Source organism: Panicum virgatum, chromosome 9K, assembly GCF_016808335.1.
Source record: "Panicum virgatum strain AP13 chromosome 9K, P.virgatum_v5, whole genome shotgun sequence".
NCBI classification, from domain to species: domain Eukaryota; kingdom Viridiplantae; phylum Streptophyta; class Magnoliopsida; order Poales; family Poaceae; genus Panicum; species Panicum virgatum.
In genome coordinates, this window is record NC_053144.1 from 8602027 (window position 1) to 8619979 (window position 17953).

The following is a 17953-nucleotide window of genomic DNA, read 5'->3' on the forward strand; positions in this document are numbered from 1 at the left end:
CCATGTGACCTTGGCACTTCCAGAAATCTTGGAAACATAAAATCAATGTGACCTTTTGTGCTGTTCAAAATTTGGATCTGTGATCTGAACATTATTCCTGAAATCTGCTCGATCTGTTATTCAGTTTGACAGGAGCTATAATTGGTTTTACCCATTCATGGTGTGTTTTATTGTGTCATGTTTAGGACAACAATTCAAAAGAGTTCAAATCTGCTGCAAATGTCATAAATTCCTACATAATCCAAGCAGCGAATGGTACTAACTACGTAGTGTTCGTTGGCTCTCTCCCTCAAAAGTAGAAACATTGAACCATTTTGGATTGGATCCAGATCTGCATATACTCCTCATAGATGCCATGAGTTATGTGTATACTCTCTCCCTCAGAAGTTCAAAATATTATTTCGTTTAGAAGATTAAGCTGTGCCGCTTCTTTTTTGTAAGCCCAGTAAGGATGCAAGTGGGTGCGTACCTGAAGAAAAAAAATAGGAGAATTCTTTTTTTTTTAGATTTGAAATAGGAGAATTCTGATCCCGAGTCAAAAGATCTGTGCAGATCCTTCATCAATCATCATCAAAGAATAATGAAACGCCATGGCCTTCTCGCAAATAAATAAAAATTAAAAAAATGAAACGCCATGGCTACTAAGAGCAACTCCAGTGGAGTGACTAAATTTGAGTGACTAAAACTCATTTTACTCACCTACTTTTCAAGTTTAGTCACTCAAAATATAGTCTCTACTCCAGCAGCACCGACTAAATAGACTAAAAAATGGTGGGCCTTACTTTTGGTAGCCTAAGAGCAACTCCAGCAGGGCCTCTATTTGGATGACTAAACCCACATTTTAATCATTTTGCTCAAAATTTCATCTCCAGCAGGGCCTCTATTTGGGTGACTAAAATGAGGGGGTGACTAAATTTCCTCTCCCACTCCCTCAATTTGGTCACCCTCTATTTAGGCTACCAAAAGTAATGCCCACAATTTTTTAGTCTATTTAGTCAGTGCTGCTGGAGTAGAGACTACATTTTAGGTGACTAAACTTGAAAAATAGGTGACTAAAATGAGTTTTAGTCACTCCACTGGAATTGCTCTAAGTAGAGAGTGACCAAATTAAGGAGGTGGGAGAGGAAATTTAGTCACCTCTTCATTTTAGTCATCCAAATAGAAGCCCTGCTGGAGATGAAAATTTGAGAAAAATAAGATTTAATCACCCAAATAGAAGCCCTGCTGAAGTTGCTCTAACCCCGTTTTCCATGCGACGAGACGACTAGACGAGGCACGTGGTTTCCTTCCTCATTTCCCGTCACCGCCGTCTCCGCATCCAACGATTGCCCCGGGCCCCGCCGCGGCCTCGTCCACACCCCATCGCTGGTTCGTCCGTCGTCCCGTTCTCTTCCGGCCTCGTCGCCTCGGCTTAGCCTCCTGCGCCCCAATTTTAAGACCACCTCAAAGCAAAATTTAGACCACCCAAACCCAGACGCAAATCCCACCCCTCCCTCCGTCGTCCCCACCGCCAGCGCCACCGCTCACCTGCGAGGGCGAGAGGCCCGTACGTCCGCGACGATGCTGCTCGTGAGCCAGGCCGCCAACGGCTCCGTCTCGGCGCGGCGGCTGCCGCCCAAGCCGCCGGGCCCCGCCGCGCCCAACCCCTACCCGCTCTTCGCCAACCCCCGCCTCCCGCACCGCCGCCTCGCGCTCTCCGGCGCCGGCGCCGACCAAGCGCCCCGCCGCGGCCCGTCGGCCCCGGCCGCCGCGGGCGAGGGCCCCTCCGGCTCCTCCGCCGCCACCGAGGACCCCGTCCTCGTCCGCGTCGCCGACGACGGCGTGCCCCTCGAGGGCGTCATCCAGATAGAGAAGCCAGGGGACGCCGGCGCCGAGCCCAAGCTCGTCTCCTACGCGTACGTGCCTTATCGTTATCGACTTATCGTGTCGCCCGCGCCATTCCCGTTCCCTCGTTGGTCCGACCCGGTTTCGCTGATTCCCGCTCCGCGTTCGTTCGCAGGAAGTTGGGGCTTCTGGCCGGCGGGGACGTGCTCTGCCTGCTGCTGTTCTCCGCGATAGGGAGGTTTAGCCACGGGCTGCCCGTGCTCGACGCGGACACGTTCAAGACGGCCGACCCCTTCATTGCTGGTTAGGGAAATCCGCAAATGGCGTTGCCGTTTCGTGGTTGCTGTTCATCTGGTGGGCGAATGGATTGGGTTGCTCATTGATTTCGGGTCTTTTGCAGGGTGGTTGCTCAGCGCCTACCTCCTCGGTGGATTTGGCGACGATGCGAAAGGGCGCAATGGCGTGGGGAGTGCTGTAATCACCGCGGCTAAATCGTGGGCTGTTGGGATACCGGTAATTATCGATTTATCAGTTCTGCCATTTCAATCATGAGCCCTAAAACGGGACATGAACGCTTGCTATTTTGTTATCCAAGGTCAACAATGTTTCATGTTTTTGTAACTTGTGATCTTTATGAACCTTTTCGTTCACCTACCGACCACCATTCTGTTGTTACCTGTTGCTTTCATAAGAATTGGCTGATTCAGTTCATTTTGCATTTGCCTTTCAACTGTACATTAGTATCCGTGCATATATATGCACCAAATACACTGCAAAGTACATTTATTCAACATCTGTTATAGTGATTCAGTTATGTTTATTCAGGTATTATACGGGCTGTTTGGTTCTCTCATTTGTTAACTGAGGGCCGTTAAGTTTGCACCACTTGTCAATCTCCCATGAGGGATAGTCTAATAAGCTTTCCATGTGCTTGATTGCCCTAAGGATAACTTAACCACCACCTTTCGTGATATGGTTTTGTTGGCGTTACTTAATAAGTTAATATCTCAACCTTGCTAAGCCAATTTGGATTTTATTTTTAGTTGAGCAAGTAATTCAAAGTTCCAAACAGACCAATAGACAATTGACATGATGACACATAAGAGCCAATCCATTACCTGATCAGAGGTTCTCTCACTTTGTGTAGTGTTGAACAAACATAATTTGCTAAATTACAAGGAACCTACAGCTGCATAGTGATTTGAACGACAATGCAAACTATGGTTTCTAGGAGTTCTGCATAAAAGTTATGGTAACTTAAATATTGTCATGTCTTAATATCTAATGATAGTCAATATCAGATGCTGACTCTGATTCTCTCTCTTCTGCTAGTTGGGACTTGCGATCCGAGCAGTGACATCTGGTCATATTCCACCGACTCCTTTTATCTTGGTAACCATGGGAAGTACAGGGGTCTTGTTAACAGCTTGGCGTGCCCTGGTTTCTCAAATCCTTTCCACTGGACAAAAGCAGCAGGATGATGTCTACAGGCGTGGAAGTCCTTTTGAGCTTTTTGAGGTCAGTAATTTCACGAACTGAAAAAACTCCCTCAGAATTTTACTATTACAATATTGTGAGCCTGCTATGAAACACTAAGCATGTGTGCCACTGGCACATGGATATCGAGTAGTTTAGGCTAATGGTACCTAGTTTTGTTTCCAAAGAAATTTCACTGAGCGGGGATACCATTGGCACATGGATATGGAGTAGTTCAGACTAATGGTATCTAGTTTTGTTTCCAAAGAAATTTCAGACTCTTCACCTTTGCAGTGCTCTAACTAGATTTAATTTCAAGCATAGCAGCAACACAATATATGCAATTGCCCATCATTTATAACGTTTACGTGTTCTCATTATACAAACAATACAGTGTCATGGAAAACTCGTTTTGTTTATTGTTTCAGGAACATAGCATGGTAACTTTTATTGCGTGTATTTACTCTATTATTAAGCTATTAGTTGCTTGCCATTTCGACATGTTCTTCCTCAAATCACTGATAGATTTATTACCAAAACTTGTCATGAATGGAGAATATCATCTTTGCAACAATTTAGTAACTAGGAAGGCTTCCTAAATGAATAGGATGACTAAAACTGAATTTTGTTCCTTATTACATACAAAATAAGTTTAAATAATTTGTAAGGGGAGATCACTGCTGCTCATGTTTGCCACAAGGTAGGAACTTGGAAATTTGGAATAGTTAAGATTAACTAGTGATAAGAAAACCGAATGATATTGTTTATTCTTAACAAAAGAGGCTCCTACAATCCTACCATAAGCAATGTTTTATGCTTTTTGCAAAAACAAGTTCCTACCATAAGCTTAATGCAAAGGCTTTCTGCTTCTTTGTTCGTGTCATAATCAATGTTCTTGAATACCTATGGCATGCTTCTCATTTCACGGTTGTGTACTTGCAGTTACTGACTTCACTGGTGCGGAGGTGGTGATTCTGAAAGCTGAAGCCACAAAAAACATAAATGCTGCCCACCACCAGGTTCAACTACCTGCGTGTAAGTACAATTTTGAAGGTGAAGAAGAGCAGACTAAAACCTAGTTCGGAACATATGCCGGATCAAACATTGTTTGACAAGATCACACCTGCGACTCTGTGCTAAGTATCTTATCCATAAGATGTTACCTGATCAAGAACTTGTAAAATTATAATCTGTAGCTTGACTCATTCTAATAAGAAAGGCACCGTAAACCTCCCGTGGAAACTATGGAAACTGCAACGGATACCATAGGATCTTGATTGGAGGGCACCGGGCAGAGGTGGGGAAATTTTCCATTTTCACGCCCGCCTCTTCCCACCGTGTCCTGCGCGTTTCGCAATCCGCCCCTGCCTCCGGTGCCGTTACGCCCGAGACCGCGCCGTTCTGTCTCGTCGTTTTGTCTCCGCAGGGGGTTCCGCCCACCGCGTGGAAAACGCGCCGCCGCCAGTCTCATAGGAGCTCCAGCAGCCCCCCACCGCGTGGAAAACGCCCCGCCGCCGGTCTCATAGGAGCTCCAGTAGCGCGCCCGTGGCCGCGAGACCGTGGTAGAGGGACTTGACAGCACCGCCAGCCTCCAACGCCTCCAGCAGCGCCGCCCTCGTCTTGCGTGATCACACGTCTTGATCGCCGCCGCCCTCGTCTTTCATGGTCGTCGTGATCGGCAGCGTCTTCGCTTTCCCGATCGGTACGTCCATGGGCTGCTTGACGTTCAGAGTTCACTGATGGGTAACTAAAACGATCAGTAGGCATGGTGTTTGTAATCACTGCTGGGTGCATGAACTGAATGTTTCTCATTGCCTGCATGTGTAATCAGTCTGGCGCCGCCATGGATGATGAAGATGCAGTCGGCGTTGATTGTGCCTCCGTTGAGGCAACCGAATGTAAACACAATTCAAGCAAGGATCTTTCCGAATGTAAACAATTGCTGGAGCCTTCTGATTGTTGGGCGGCGTCGCTGCTCCATGGCCTGGCGACGGCGCCCGCGCTGCTCCGTGGCCACGGGTCGGCGCTGCTCCATGGCCTGCCGACGGCCTACTATGACCAGGGCGTGTCCGCGCTGGCCGCCGACCCGTCCAGCGCCACAGGCGACGTGCGCGGTCTCGAGCGTAACGGCGCTGGAGGTTGACGGAGGCAGGGGTGGATTGCGAAACGCGCAGGGCACGGTGGGAAGAGGCGGGCGTGAAAATGAAAATTTTCCCCATTTTTGTCCGGTGCCTTCCGATCAAGATCATGTGGCCTCCGTTGCAGTTTCCATAGTTTCCACGAGGGACTTAGTTTTCATAGGATACGGTGCCAATAACAAAACGTCGCCTCTTGCTCCGGTATCTTTGTTTCCAGTGTTCCACTGCTATTGACTCAAATTACGTTACTTCACCAAAGCTTACATACATATATACTGTGCATGCTTTTTCTACACTGTGCTAGATTGTTTTCCCTTGTGGGGCAGAATTGTTGGAACACGTTTTTGTTGCTTATTTAGCTCCACAGTAAGTGTGGACCCAAAAATTGGGGGAGAATTGAGGAAGCCTTTCAGAGGCCGGATCCACGCAGTAAGCTCCAAGCCAGCGTACCCAACTGCTGCCAAGTGTCCGTCTCCCTCAGGCAGTCGGATAAGCCGAGGCCTCACCCTGGGTCTCAACTCCGTCGTCGCCACTCGCCACCTCCGACCGTCGCATTCTTCACGAGTCCTCCGGCCCAGCGCGCGCCTTCTCAAACCTTCTGGACCTCCCGCCTTCCTTTTCCTTCTTCCCATCCATTATTCCAAACCTTTTTAAGCTCTCCCCATGGGGCCTGACCTCCTCAGATTTCGAAGCGAAAGATCAGAGGTAGAACAAGCACAGCTTCAAAGCTCCACGGCTCGTCGCCAATGGCGTCTGCTTCTCTCGCGTCTTCTCTCTTGTGCAGCAGCGGCGGTTCTACCAGTAGAAGCGCAGCCGTGCCGAGGGTGATCCGGATCCCTCTCTTCTCCAAGAACCAGCACAGGCCGCCTCTTCGGCCTCTCAGGAGCAGATCGGTAGTTAGGCGATCGCTGCAGCAGGAGCAGGAGGAGCGGACGGACCCGGCCTCCTCCGTCGCCGTAGCCTCCGGCGAGCAGGAGGAGGAGGCGGCGACGACGGCGTCGCATCATGTCGGTGGGGAGAATGTCGCCAAGACATCCGGTCATGCTGGAGGAGCAGAGGGAGGCCAAGGAGAAGGCGACGGCGAGGCGAAGAGGAGCACGGATGAGCAGCAGGAGGTGGACTGGAAGTCGGACGAGGAGTTCAAGAAGTTCATGGGCAACCCCTCCATCGAGGCCGCCATCAAGCTGGAGAAGAAGCGCGCCGACCGTAAGCTCCGCGAGCTGGACCGCGAGCCCGACGCCAACCCCGTCGCCGGCCTGCTTCGGGGCCTGGCCAAGGACCAGCTGGCGCGGGAGAAGCAGCGGCTGGAACTGGCGGAGCAGACCTTCAAGGCGCTCGACCTCAACAAGGTAATAAATTCGCTCTGCTTGGTTTGGATTATCATCAGGTGAGATGAGAAGAAGATGATTGCATTGGTGCGTGCGTGCAGCTCAAGAGCTGTTTCGGGTACGACACGTTCTTCGCGGTGGACGTCCGGCGGTTCGGCGACGGCGGGATCTTCATCGGGAACCTGCGGCGCCCCGTGGAGGAGGTGCGGCCGAAGCTGGAGAAGAAGATCGCCGAGGCCGCCGGGACGGAGGTCACCCTCTGGTTCATGGAGGAGAAGGCCGACGACGTCACCAAGCAGGTCTGCATGGTTCAGCCCAAGGCGGAGATCGACCTCCAGCTCGAGGTCACCAGGCTGAGCACGGCGTGGGGCTACCTCAGCGCCGTGGCGCTGGCCGTCACGACCTTCGGGACGGTCGCCCTCATGAGCGGCTTCTTCCTCAAGCCCGGCGCGACGCTCGACGACTACGTCTCCGACGTGCTCCCTCTGTTCGGCGGCTTCCTCACCATTCTCGGCGTGTCCGAGGTACTGTGCTGCTGCGTAATCTGTCTTCAGTCCCGACCATGCTTAATTAATTATATTATTAATTATATTATGTGCTTGCCACGTCTGTCGCAGCGCTGATGATGATCTTGGAAAAATATATTTGCAGGTCGCGACGAGGCTGACGGCGGCCAAGTATGGCGTGAAGCTGAGCCCGTCGTTCCTGGTGCCGTCCAACTGGACGGGGTGCCTCGGCGTGATGAACAACTACGAGTCGCTGCTGCCCAACAAGAAGGCCCTGTTCGACATCCCCGTCGCGCGCACGGCCAGCGCCTACGCCACGTCGATCGTGCTGGCCATCTCGGCCTTCATCGCCGACGGCAGCTTCAACGGCGGCGAGAACGCCCTGTGAGTAGCCCTGCTCCTGCAGCCATCTCGCCTCCTCTTCTCAGCAGCCATTTCGGTCGGCCCTGTCTGAATCTGAATCTGACTCGATCTGGCAGGGTCGTGCGGCCGGAGTTCTTCTACAACAACCCGCTGCTGTCGTTCGTGCAGGTGGTAATCGGGCCGTACGCCGACGAGCTCGGGAACGTGCTGCCCAACGCGGTGGAGGGCGTGGGCGTGCCCGTGGACCCGCTGGCCTTCGCGGGGCTCCTGGGAATCGTGGTCACGTCGCTGAACTTGCTCCCGATCGGGCGGCTGGAGGGCGGCCGCGTCGCGCAGGCGCTGTTCGGGCGCGGCACGGCGGCTCTGCTCTCGTTCGCCACGTCGCTGCTCCTGGTCGCCGGCGCCATCGGCGGCAGCGTGCTGTGCCTGGCGTGGGGCCTCTTCGCCACCTTCGTCCGCGGCGGCGAGGAGATCCCGGCGCAGGACGAGATCACGCCGCTCGGCAACGACCGCTACGCGTGGGGGTTCGTGCTCGCCGTCGTCTGCCTCCTCACGCTCTTCCCCAACGGCGGCGGCACCTACTCCACCTCCTTCCTCGGGGACCCCTTCTTCAGGGGCGGCATCTAGGCTAGGGTCTCGTGGCTGTTTGGATTGCTGTGCTGCCTGCCTGTGCAGCGTGTGCGTGTATATACTGACGTAGTCACACTACTTGACTAACCAGTAACCACTATGCAATCTCCAATTCTCCATATCAAAATCTTTTTCCATCATATCAAAATCTTTTTGGCGATATAGCATCACTTCCCGCGAGTAGAGTTTGATGTTTCAAGCGGGACGCGGGGATTGCACATGAATTTTGTAAAATCCACACATGAACGTTCAACGTCACGTGGATTTTGTTGGTTTCAAATCAATGCACGGCGGTTCCATTTCTGCGGAAATAGCAAAAATTTAGATTCTAGTTGGACTCTAAACTAATAAGATGCACTGGATGCTGCCGGCTGGTCTTCGACTTCAAACAGCATTAATGGGCCCGGCCAGTTCACCGAGGTCCTGTTTGGTTTGCTTCCTAGCACAAATAGTATAAATTTTGACCAATAATTAGATATAATAAATAATGATATTTTATAAAAACTAACTTCACAATCTTGTGCTACTTCGCGAGACGAATTTAATGAGATTTTCGACCGCACGATTTGAGGATAGTTACTGTAGCATCACTGTAGCCAATCATCGATTAATTATCGTCATTAGATTTGTCGCGAAAAGTTGCACTCATCCGTGAAATTTTTTTCAAATAAACTTCGTTTAATACTCCATGCATAGAAGATTCTGTTTTTGAAATGCGTGGGCTACGAATGCTAGGAGAAAAAAAAAACTGGGCCCGAGTACGAGAAAGACCTTCGTGTGCAAAACTGGGCCGGACCCTCCTAAAGAAAGATGCCCACGATAAAACCTTTCCGGCTAAGAAGGCCCTAGCGCTCGACGAACGTGCGGCCCACATCTATGCCCGGTCCGTTTGCTTTACATTGCAGATCCGTTTCCTAGCTCTTCCTGTACACCTTGATAAAGAAGCATAGATAGAGCAAACAGTTTTGAGTATTATTAGTTTGTTAGTGCCACGGAGGATTTTAGAGTACTCCCTGTGGTCCTAAGTAAGACAAAGTTTCTATTAATTTAAGACAGGTTACTATCAGCACAAAGCATAAGCCCAGAGTTACATACATGGGTACGTCTGGTGAGCATATCTTAATGGACACCAATTGCAGCATCCTATACTAGCTAGTGTATGTAGCACGTTTAATTTTTGGAATTGGATACGTACGTGGTATAGACTTAGGCACTCAGCATGGAGGGGCCTGTATTTGGGTATGGGCAGGTGTTCTCTGCTGGGCTATATGGTTAGAATCGAAATGACGAGATCCAATAGTACAAAACAGAGGGAGCACTAGAAATTTAAACCATCCAGAAACAAAGTCAACAGCAGGCTGCGTACATGGTCATGCCCATGTGGGTAGAGCAAAGTGTGCCATCAATTAACCCGGTCTCACTCTCATCCTGCGCTTGCTAAACCCGACCAGATGATTGCCGCACTAATCTAACCCCGAGTGAGATCTCTCAGCAGGCCTAGCGAGCACTCTGCTTCTCATGCTCGGCAAGGTCTCCATCATGGGCAGCATTGCATGGCCAGCATGCTGCCCGCGATCTCACTTGATTATCGAGCGCGCGCACCATCTATCGGTCTCGAAGAGGCGGCGATCATGACGTCCCCCCTGCTTGTACGCGTGCCGCGTGCGGTGCCGTATCATACACTTCGCCCGTATGGTTACACTTACCCCCTTTAATTGAGAGTGCTTAGCAGTGTGGTCAATCACTAATGTCTCACGCCCGTCCACTGGAAAAGAGGGACAGCCAGCTTCCCTCGAGATACGGCCAATGAGTCTGCTCCTTGTTGCTAGGAATTGAAAGGTTGGAAAAGTTATACACATGGCACTGGCTAAGGCCAGTCTTAATGTGGTTTCGTGGAGGATTTCATGACATTAAATGTCATCAATTTTGCTGATGTGGCAAGGAGAGAGAAGCATGGAGTTTCATGAGGTGTGAGGAGAGTTTTATCACTATAAAACTCATTTGGCACGATTACCTAGTTTCCAGTCTAGGTATCTGTGCCCATGAAACTCACACTGAGACTGGCCTAAACCTTAAATTTCTCATATGTGCCGTAGTCGGCCTTAGACCTTAGAATTGTTATACATATTTTTATTCGGGCGAAAACCGCCCAGGATTTTAAAGAAATCTGTTTTCACATAAGCAAGAATCCACAAAGAAAAACTACAGCAATGGGCTCTTTGAATCTCATGAAAAATGAACGAGTCAAAGTTCTAGCCGAAGACAATGCTAGATGATCTTAAGAACAAAGCCTTCTTCATGATTAGAACAAAAATGGATGTTTGCATCGGTGACTGGAGCAACGATTATTTTTACCAATCAACGAAAAGGGTACAGGCGCAGGCCCCCACTGAACAGGAGGAGCAACAAATCGTACATGTTCATAATACAAAATTCTCATTGGTATTTCTAGTAGCCTAGTAGTATGTAGGAGCATAGAAAAACCCTTGGATCTCTGAGTAGACTGTTGGAACAAGAGACTGATTTTAAAATCAGCCTGTGAGCTCTGCCTAGTACAAGCATGATGTCACTAAGCCTAGTGCACCAACACACTTGGTCCGCGTGAACTAGACCATGACTACTTTGCTCTAGCTCTGATTCTTTTGCTCGTCCGCGGGGACAGTCACACGTTTGACCTAATCTCTTCGGATTGGTAGAAAAATTTCTTCATTTTCCCCCCACAAGATTCAATTCAATCATACCTAATGCTATCCATCGAAACAAGCATTTCGAGTTTTCCTTTTGCAATCTAAAAAAAAATATTTCCTGATAATTAAGTAGATACCAAATTGAGAAAAGAGTTCAGTGCAAGAAGAACACAGGGACAGGATAACAGTAACAGCTAATGCTCCAATATTAAAAGCAGGCAATTTGGACTGAAGTATTGTATTAAGTATATATACTGCTTAGATTAGTGCAAAGCAAGCATGTAAACAGCCAATCACACCGACACATAATACAAGTCCCAGATTCTCTCATTGGGATGCAGAATTTAGGTGCCTTGCTGCGTCTGAACGAGGGTAATGTACATACTAGTATACTACAGCTCATTTATTCTCTCTCCCCTATCTGACTGACCGGTGGATTGAAACCATTTTTTTTTGTGACATGGAGAGTGATCAAGGCTGTGTTCACTTTCCCCAAACTCCTACAAACTTTCCAAATTTTTCATCACATCGAAATCACATCAAAATATTAAATATAGCAAATGACCATGCATGGAATACTAAATGTAGTTAAATAAAAAACTAATTGCATAGTTTTGATGTACGTTGCGAGGCGAATCTTTTGAGCCTAGTTAGCCTATAATAGAATAATATTTACCACAAACAAACAAAAAGTAATACAATATGTTACAGTGTCTGATTTGCCATTTTCTACCCGATTTTCGCGGATCTAAACACACCCCAAACTTTAGAGCTGTGTGTGATTTGATTGACGCTGATGTCATTCCATCACCATGGGGGTGTTTAGTTCATTTTGCAAAATTGTGTAAAGATGTAAAGAGGGCATTTGAAGTACTAAATGAAGTCTATTTGCATAGATGGGTTGTAAATCGCGAGACGAATCTAATGATGCTAATTAATCCATGTTTAATCAATAATTAGCGGATGGTTACTGTAGCATCACTGTTGCAAATCATGGATTAAGTAGGCTCATTAGAATCGTCTCGCGATTTACAGCCCATCCATGCAAAAAGTTTTGTAAATAGACTTCATTTAGTACTTCAAATTAGCAAGATTCCGTTTCACTTTAATGCGTTTACGGCTTTTTTGCAAAAACCTGTAAAGATCTAAACAGGGCCCACGTACTAGTAAGATGGAAAAGAGAGAAAGATATGGAAAAGAGAGAAAGATCTTGTGGAGATGGAGCCACCTAAGCAAGCAAGCAAGCAGCAGGATGCCTTACAGTGCATGCTTTGACCATATCCCACAAATCCAGCTAGTGTTCTGCATTTTCAGACTGTAGAGGACAAGAAGGTGAAAAGATTACAAGATTCCTTATGTTTTTGCTCACCCCCCTCTCTACCCTTCTTACTTTTTCCTTGGCTATGGAGAGGGAGAGAGAGGAACGGCTGTAGGTAAGCTGGCAGGGGTGACGCGTGTTTAGATGCAAAAATCAAAATTCTAAAAAAAAATTCCGGCACCTGCATGGAGATTTAAATCTAGACGAAATAAAAAATGCATTGCGACTGCTGTCTGTAAATGGCGAGACGAATCTAATGAACCTAATTAGGATGTAATTAGACGCTAAATTGCTACAGTAATGATACAGTAAATAACATCTAACGATGGATTAATTAGGCTTATTAGATTCGTCTCACGATTTACAGACGAGTTCTGTAATTATTTTTGTGATTAGTCTATGTTTAGTACTTCAAATATAGAAAGATGTCTTTTTCAAAAAATTTACAACGCGCAACCAAAGGGGTGTACAAATAGATGGCAGCATGTCAGTTAGAAAGAGAGATATGGCTCATTCAAAGCTTGGTGTGGACGAGAAGCACCCCTACCCTTATAAACAAAGTCATCATAATTTACTCTTTATAAAGTAGTAGTAGCAACAGCGCTGCTGTGCCACACCTACAAATTCAAGCATGCTAAAAAGCCTAGAAAATAAACTTCATAAGCCATAAAATGACCTTTACTCACATTTATGCAATTTTTTCTCAAATGGATTGTGGCTTTGCTGCCGTTTCTTAAACAAGCTCTGTTACAATAATTGAAAAGTACTAGAGGGCACTTTCAAATACATTTCCCTTAGAATTTTTCGTGGCCATTGATCCATGAAAGGTATTTTCAGAAATCCAATTAATAGCATTAAGGGTATTCACTTCCACTTTTTTGTCACTTGGGGACACATTTTTGTACCACCAGGTACTTTAGTCTAGATATTTTTAGGTACTTCATACCTTGACCATTCTGTCTAATGGACGGCTCTTATTTTTTCCAATAATTGTAAAATTCTTTTCTTAAACATCACCCTACTTGGTCAAAAACCGTTTTATTTCAATTCAAACTTGCAGCTACGTACTATCTATTGAATAATCAATGAAATATCAACCTAGAAAACAATATACAATTTCAATAGGACGGTCCACAGTCGAACTGGGGCCCACAGGAATTGAGGGCATGCAAGGCTGAGCGCCGGGCAGGTGAGAATTTACACTATTTTTTTACTCCCTACTTTATTTTTTCCTTACTACAGCTAATCTTTGTGTACTAAAGTTAAGCAAGCAGTAAACTACTCATAATAGTACACTAGTCTGCTGTTACCTTTCATTAGGTGTTGTTAGCTTACGCTGAGGTTTGGGAAATGAGAGAGAGAGAGAGAGAGAGAGAGAGAGAGAGAGAGAAAAGGGGGCAGTTGCAGTGGTTAACAACCCTCTGCCAGAGGGCAAGAAGGAATCATTTCACCTCAGTGGCAGGTAACAAACACCACTTAGCAGCAGGCTCCCTTCTTGCCCTTTTGCTTCCGCATCCTGTCCTTAAAATCTTTCACCACCCTCTCCCCTCGCGGTCAAATTTGCGATCCATACTTGGGGAGGGCCAAGAAACCGAGCCGTCTCTCTATCCAACGCGCTCGAGAGCCAGGTAATTCTGCAAACGGAAGAAAGATCATCCAGCTGCTCTTGAGTTCTTGAAATGAAATTATTTCAACGCATTTCTCTCCTTGTGCAGGTGAAATTGGTGGCCAGCCTCTTGGAGTTGAAGGTTCGTGCGATTCGGTGATCAGGTAATTTTCAGGCAGTTATTGTCTTGAACATCTTACTCTTAGCACCTGTTCCTTTCAAGATCTTTACACCACCTCATCACACGATGGAGTAGTCAAAGGTCGTTGCTTTCGTCCCCCCTGCTCTGGGAAAGCTTCAGCACTGCCTTAGTTATTTCTTGCAGATCCTATTCCTGCTATCTACGCATTCAAATAGCCTCACGCCCTCGTCAGTTCAGCTTGAACTTCTAGCTTGCTCTATTGCTCCCTTTCCTTCTGTGAGCTCTGGTGATGCGGAAGTATTTCTCCAAGCTTTCATATTTGTTGTTCATTCCAAGATTATGAAGAAATTCAGGCTGATCGATAATCCTCTGTGGAGGCAGCTTCATCTTTTCTATGTGCCCCTGAAGATGCTAGTCCTGTGATTACTCATCCAAAAAGGTCCCTTCGTTTTAAATTTTTAGAGTTCCCCTTAGTTTTAAATTTCCGGCAGCATTATTAGGAACTCTTTTAGCTTCTCAGAGGTGGCTGCCTAGCCATATCCTGAAGGTGACAACACTGATTGGTTAGTTCCAAACTTGTTTGCAAGTTCTTCATCTGGTGAAACATGGCTCTTTTCTTTAAAGTTTCATGGTACCAGTGTGGTACATGCCTAGTTCTTCAAGATTTGGTAGGCTTTCCCTGTTTCCAATTAGCTTTGGGGTTTTGAGTCTTTTAGGAAGAGTAATCTCTCCTCCCATCTCATTCACTTTGGTCCAAAAGACTCAGTTAGTGAGTGTTGCTTGCTTAATGATGGGGTTATTTCTCCTGTGTCCCCTCCTTTATGCCTTGGGTTCAAAGTTTCACTTTCTGGTCTTTGTGCTTCTTTACCCTGCGGCAGATTTGGTTTGTTCCCAAAGGCTATGGCTATGTATGGTGCACATCTTCTCCAGCTGTAATACAGTTCCAGCAGGCCTTTGCCTGGACGGTGGATCGTTCTTTTGCCCTTCTTTTGATCTGTAGATAGGGATAGTGGCTGTTCTTGAAGGGACTGGCTGCTTTTCATCTCTGATTAGATTATCAGTTGCATGATATTATTTTCCCTCAACCTCAACCAACCATCTGAGGGGTATATATATGTGAAATAAAAGGTGTTGCTGACTTGATCAATATTTACTCTTGTGTAGAAGGCACCCTTTATATGTCCTTAAGTCTTTATGATGCAATTTAGTGGTAGTTTTTCATCCATCCTGTGTTCACCTTCCATTCATTTTTCAACAGGGGATTAAGGAACGTTGGTGTTTCTAGACAATTGGAGATGTACTCAGGCCAGCAATCTGATCAATGTCCTAGTGCAAATAGTGGCAGAGAATTCTCCGAGGCAAATTGGAATACTGTCACAATGCATCAGAAGATGGGCTATGACAGTGGACTGTATGGATTTGGACCTTACAGCATGGGTTTAGAAGAAAGACCTGGGTTGTATCAATCTTCATCTGGTTAGTTTTATTTAATCATGTTCTTAGGCACCTTTCTGAAGGAAATTCTGTAGCTAATGGAAACAATGATAATCCCACAGGCGCATTCAGTCAGAACATCCAAATGAGTGATGAGCATAGCGGGGGTGTGAAGAAGAGGAAAGGAATGGATTATTGTGTTGCGATGTTGCAAGTAAGATTTCTTGTTGGCCTCACTTCCTATCTAATCTAGATATGTAGTATTATGTCGATGGTTTTTTATGTTAATGACCGTCTGTATTGTAATTGTTGGCTATAGAATGCTGGTGATCACCAAACAGAAGGTTCTTCTCAGCCCGAAAGGAATTCATTGGAGGAGGGGAACAGAAAGATTTCGCCCAAAATGCAAAGCAAGGAAGATTCTTCTGATGGTGATGGTACTAAAGAGGATTATGTTCATGTCCGGGCAAAGCGAGGCCAAGCCACTAACAGCCACAGCCTTGCAGAAAGAGTAGACTTCTCTCTTGTAGTAAGGAACTGCTAGTTCAGTTTGCTTTATTCTCCTTACTCATGCTTGAAGTTGATGAAAATATGTGCAGCTGAGGAGAAAAAAGATAAGTGAGAGAATGAAACTGCTTCAAGATCTTGTTCCTGGATGCAGTAAGGTAACTTTGGTTTAATGCAAGCAACTTGTCAAGGACTCTTGTACTCCACACATTACAGCTTTTTTTCTAACAGATCACTGGCAAGGCAGTCATGCTTGATGAGATTATCAACTATGTGCAGTCATTGCAACGACAAGTTGAGGTAGTGTTAGTGCATCTATATTTTAGTTGATTTGGAGTATGTGTGGCATCTTGTTAGAATATAATCCACTATTCTAATACAATTTTAAACTTGCAGTTCTTGTCAATGAAACTAGCAACTGTCAACCCAGAGCTTGGCTTTGACATTGAGCAGATTCTATCCAAACAAGTAAATCCACTTGCCCGATTCGCTTATCATTGTACATCTCCCTAGATGCTGTTCTAGATATCATTTGTTTAATGGAAATTCTTGTCTGTAGATGATGCTTTCACAAGACAGACATTTTGTTTTCTACGGAGCGGATCCAGGATCAAGCAGTCTTGCTTCTCAGTTTAACCAAGGAATCATGCAGCCAGAAATGATGTGCAACATTTCCAATCCTGCCGATGTTTTGCAGGGAACAATTCATGATGTCTCGACAATGAACCAGGTAATTTTTGTCCATTTCATGACATGCTGATTCTGATACATCTCCAGATTCTGAAGAGGCGATAGACTTTTGTGAACCTTGAATTCAGATACCTGCAAGTTGGGAAGGACTTCAAAACCTGCCGCAGATGAACTTCAACCCTGGTGTGGCAACCGATAGCAGCGCCAACAACTCTGGTATACCGTATACATATGACTTAGTGTTTTTTTTGTGATATCTTATCCAGCTCTTAAATCACATGTTCATACTCAGTTATCTTTTGTTCCTCTCTTACCTAAAATATACTTAATGTCTCAAGTTATCCAATCATCTTAGGCCTCGTTTGTTTTTTTTTCAGTTTAAATCATAAGTCCCGTCACATCGCATGTTTACACATCAATAGAAGTACTAAACATAAACTTATTACAAAACTACACATCAATTAGAAGTACTAAACATAGACTTATTACAAAACTAATTTCATAAGTCGTGACTTAATCACGAGATGAATCTATTAAGCCTAATTAGTCTATAATTCTACCACTAATTGCTACAGTAACCATCTATTAATCGTGCATTAATTATACTTAATAGATTCGTCTAGAGCCCTAATTGCAACTTATGCAATTAGTTTTATATTAAGTTGGCATCTGAACATTCGAATTGACATCCGAATATTCGATGTGACAACAACTTAAAAAACCAAACGAGGCCTTATACAAATGTTCCTTCTGTACTCTACAGGTTCCATGAAGATAGAACAGTGAGCTGCCAATATTGCTCCCAAATTGTTCTGTGAATCACTGAATCATCTTGCGGAATGAATTTTTTTTTGTATAGCTGGAGGCCTAACCATTCATTGCCGGTTTCCTTCTTTTGCTCCCCATACTGTATGGCTCATCGTTTATGGTATGGATGAGGATCATGTACAGCTGGAGCTGAAGAAAAACTGATTCCACTGTAAATTTCTGTTGAGCTTTGGCCTGTGGAAATTCGGATGGAAACCCAGTATCATCCATGAACTCCAAGGGCAGAAGTTTGTTGGGACCAAGTGCTGAATGCTGATGGGCCTAAACGTAGTACTAGTAGAATGAAATCGTAGGTACAAAATGCAGAGTTTGAAGACTAATGCATTTGTCAGAAATTCCATGGAACATGTACTGTAGGAAAATGGTTTCATCATGCAATGGAAGGAAACTCATTGTTGTTACTTTTTTTCTTTTGCAAATGCGATTAGAATTTTAATGAAAACAATAGGAATGGTCATCCTATGTTTATGCTATTA

General features: G+C 45.9%; 3 protein-coding genes across 7 annotated transcripts; all 3 read left to right on the forward strand.

Annotated features, from left to right (window-relative positions):
- The first annotated feature begins 1387 nt into the window (after positions 1–1387).
- On the forward strand, positions 1388–4545 carry LOC120649892. The gene is made up of 5 exons (XM_039926814.1): positions 1388–1895; positions 2000–2127; positions 2225–2337; positions 3157–3342; positions 4243–4545. Exons 1-5 carry the CDS (start codon positions 1561–1563, stop codon positions 4270–4272), a joined length of 792 nt encoding a protein of 263 aa, XP_039782748.1. The 5' UTR covers positions 1388–1560; the 3' UTR covers positions 4273–4545.
- Positions 4546–6007: 1462 nt separating this feature from the next.
- LOC120649893 (probable zinc metalloprotease EGY3, chloroplastic) lies at positions 6008–8405 on the forward strand. Its single transcript, XM_039926815.1, has 4 exons — positions 6008–6787; positions 6868–7290; positions 7418–7656; positions 7752–8405. Exons 1-4 carry the CDS (start codon positions 6185–6187, stop codon positions 8260–8262), a joined length of 1776 nt encoding a protein of 591 aa, XP_039782749.1. The 5' UTR covers positions 6008–6184; the 3' UTR covers positions 8263–8405.
- Positions 8406–13661: 5256 nt separating this feature from the next.
- On the forward strand, positions 13662–17878 carry LOC120649895 (transcription factor bHLH74-like). 5 transcript variants are annotated; one of them, XM_039926816.1, is made up of 11 exons: positions 13662–13898; positions 13986–14040; positions 15277–15494; positions 15575–15666; positions 15772–15981; positions 16052–16117; positions 16191–16259; positions 16356–16427; positions 16519–16689; positions 16778–16865; positions 17413–17878. In XM_039926816.1, exons 3-11 carry the CDS (start codon positions 15314–15316, stop codon positions 17433–17435), a joined length of 972 nt encoding a protein of 323 aa, XP_039782750.1. In that variant the 5' UTR covers positions 13662–13898; positions 13986–14040; positions 15277–15313; the 3' UTR covers positions 17436–17878. The 5 variants fall into 5 exon arrangements, with proteins under 5 accessions (XP_039782750.1, XP_039782754.1, XP_039782751.1 ...); XM_039926820.1 differs by having other exon boundaries at positions 13665–13898; positions 15772–15963; XM_039926817.1 differs by lacking the exons at positions 13662–13898; positions 13986–14040 and adding an exon at positions 14104–14457.
- Positions 17879–17953: the final 75 nt, after the last annotated feature.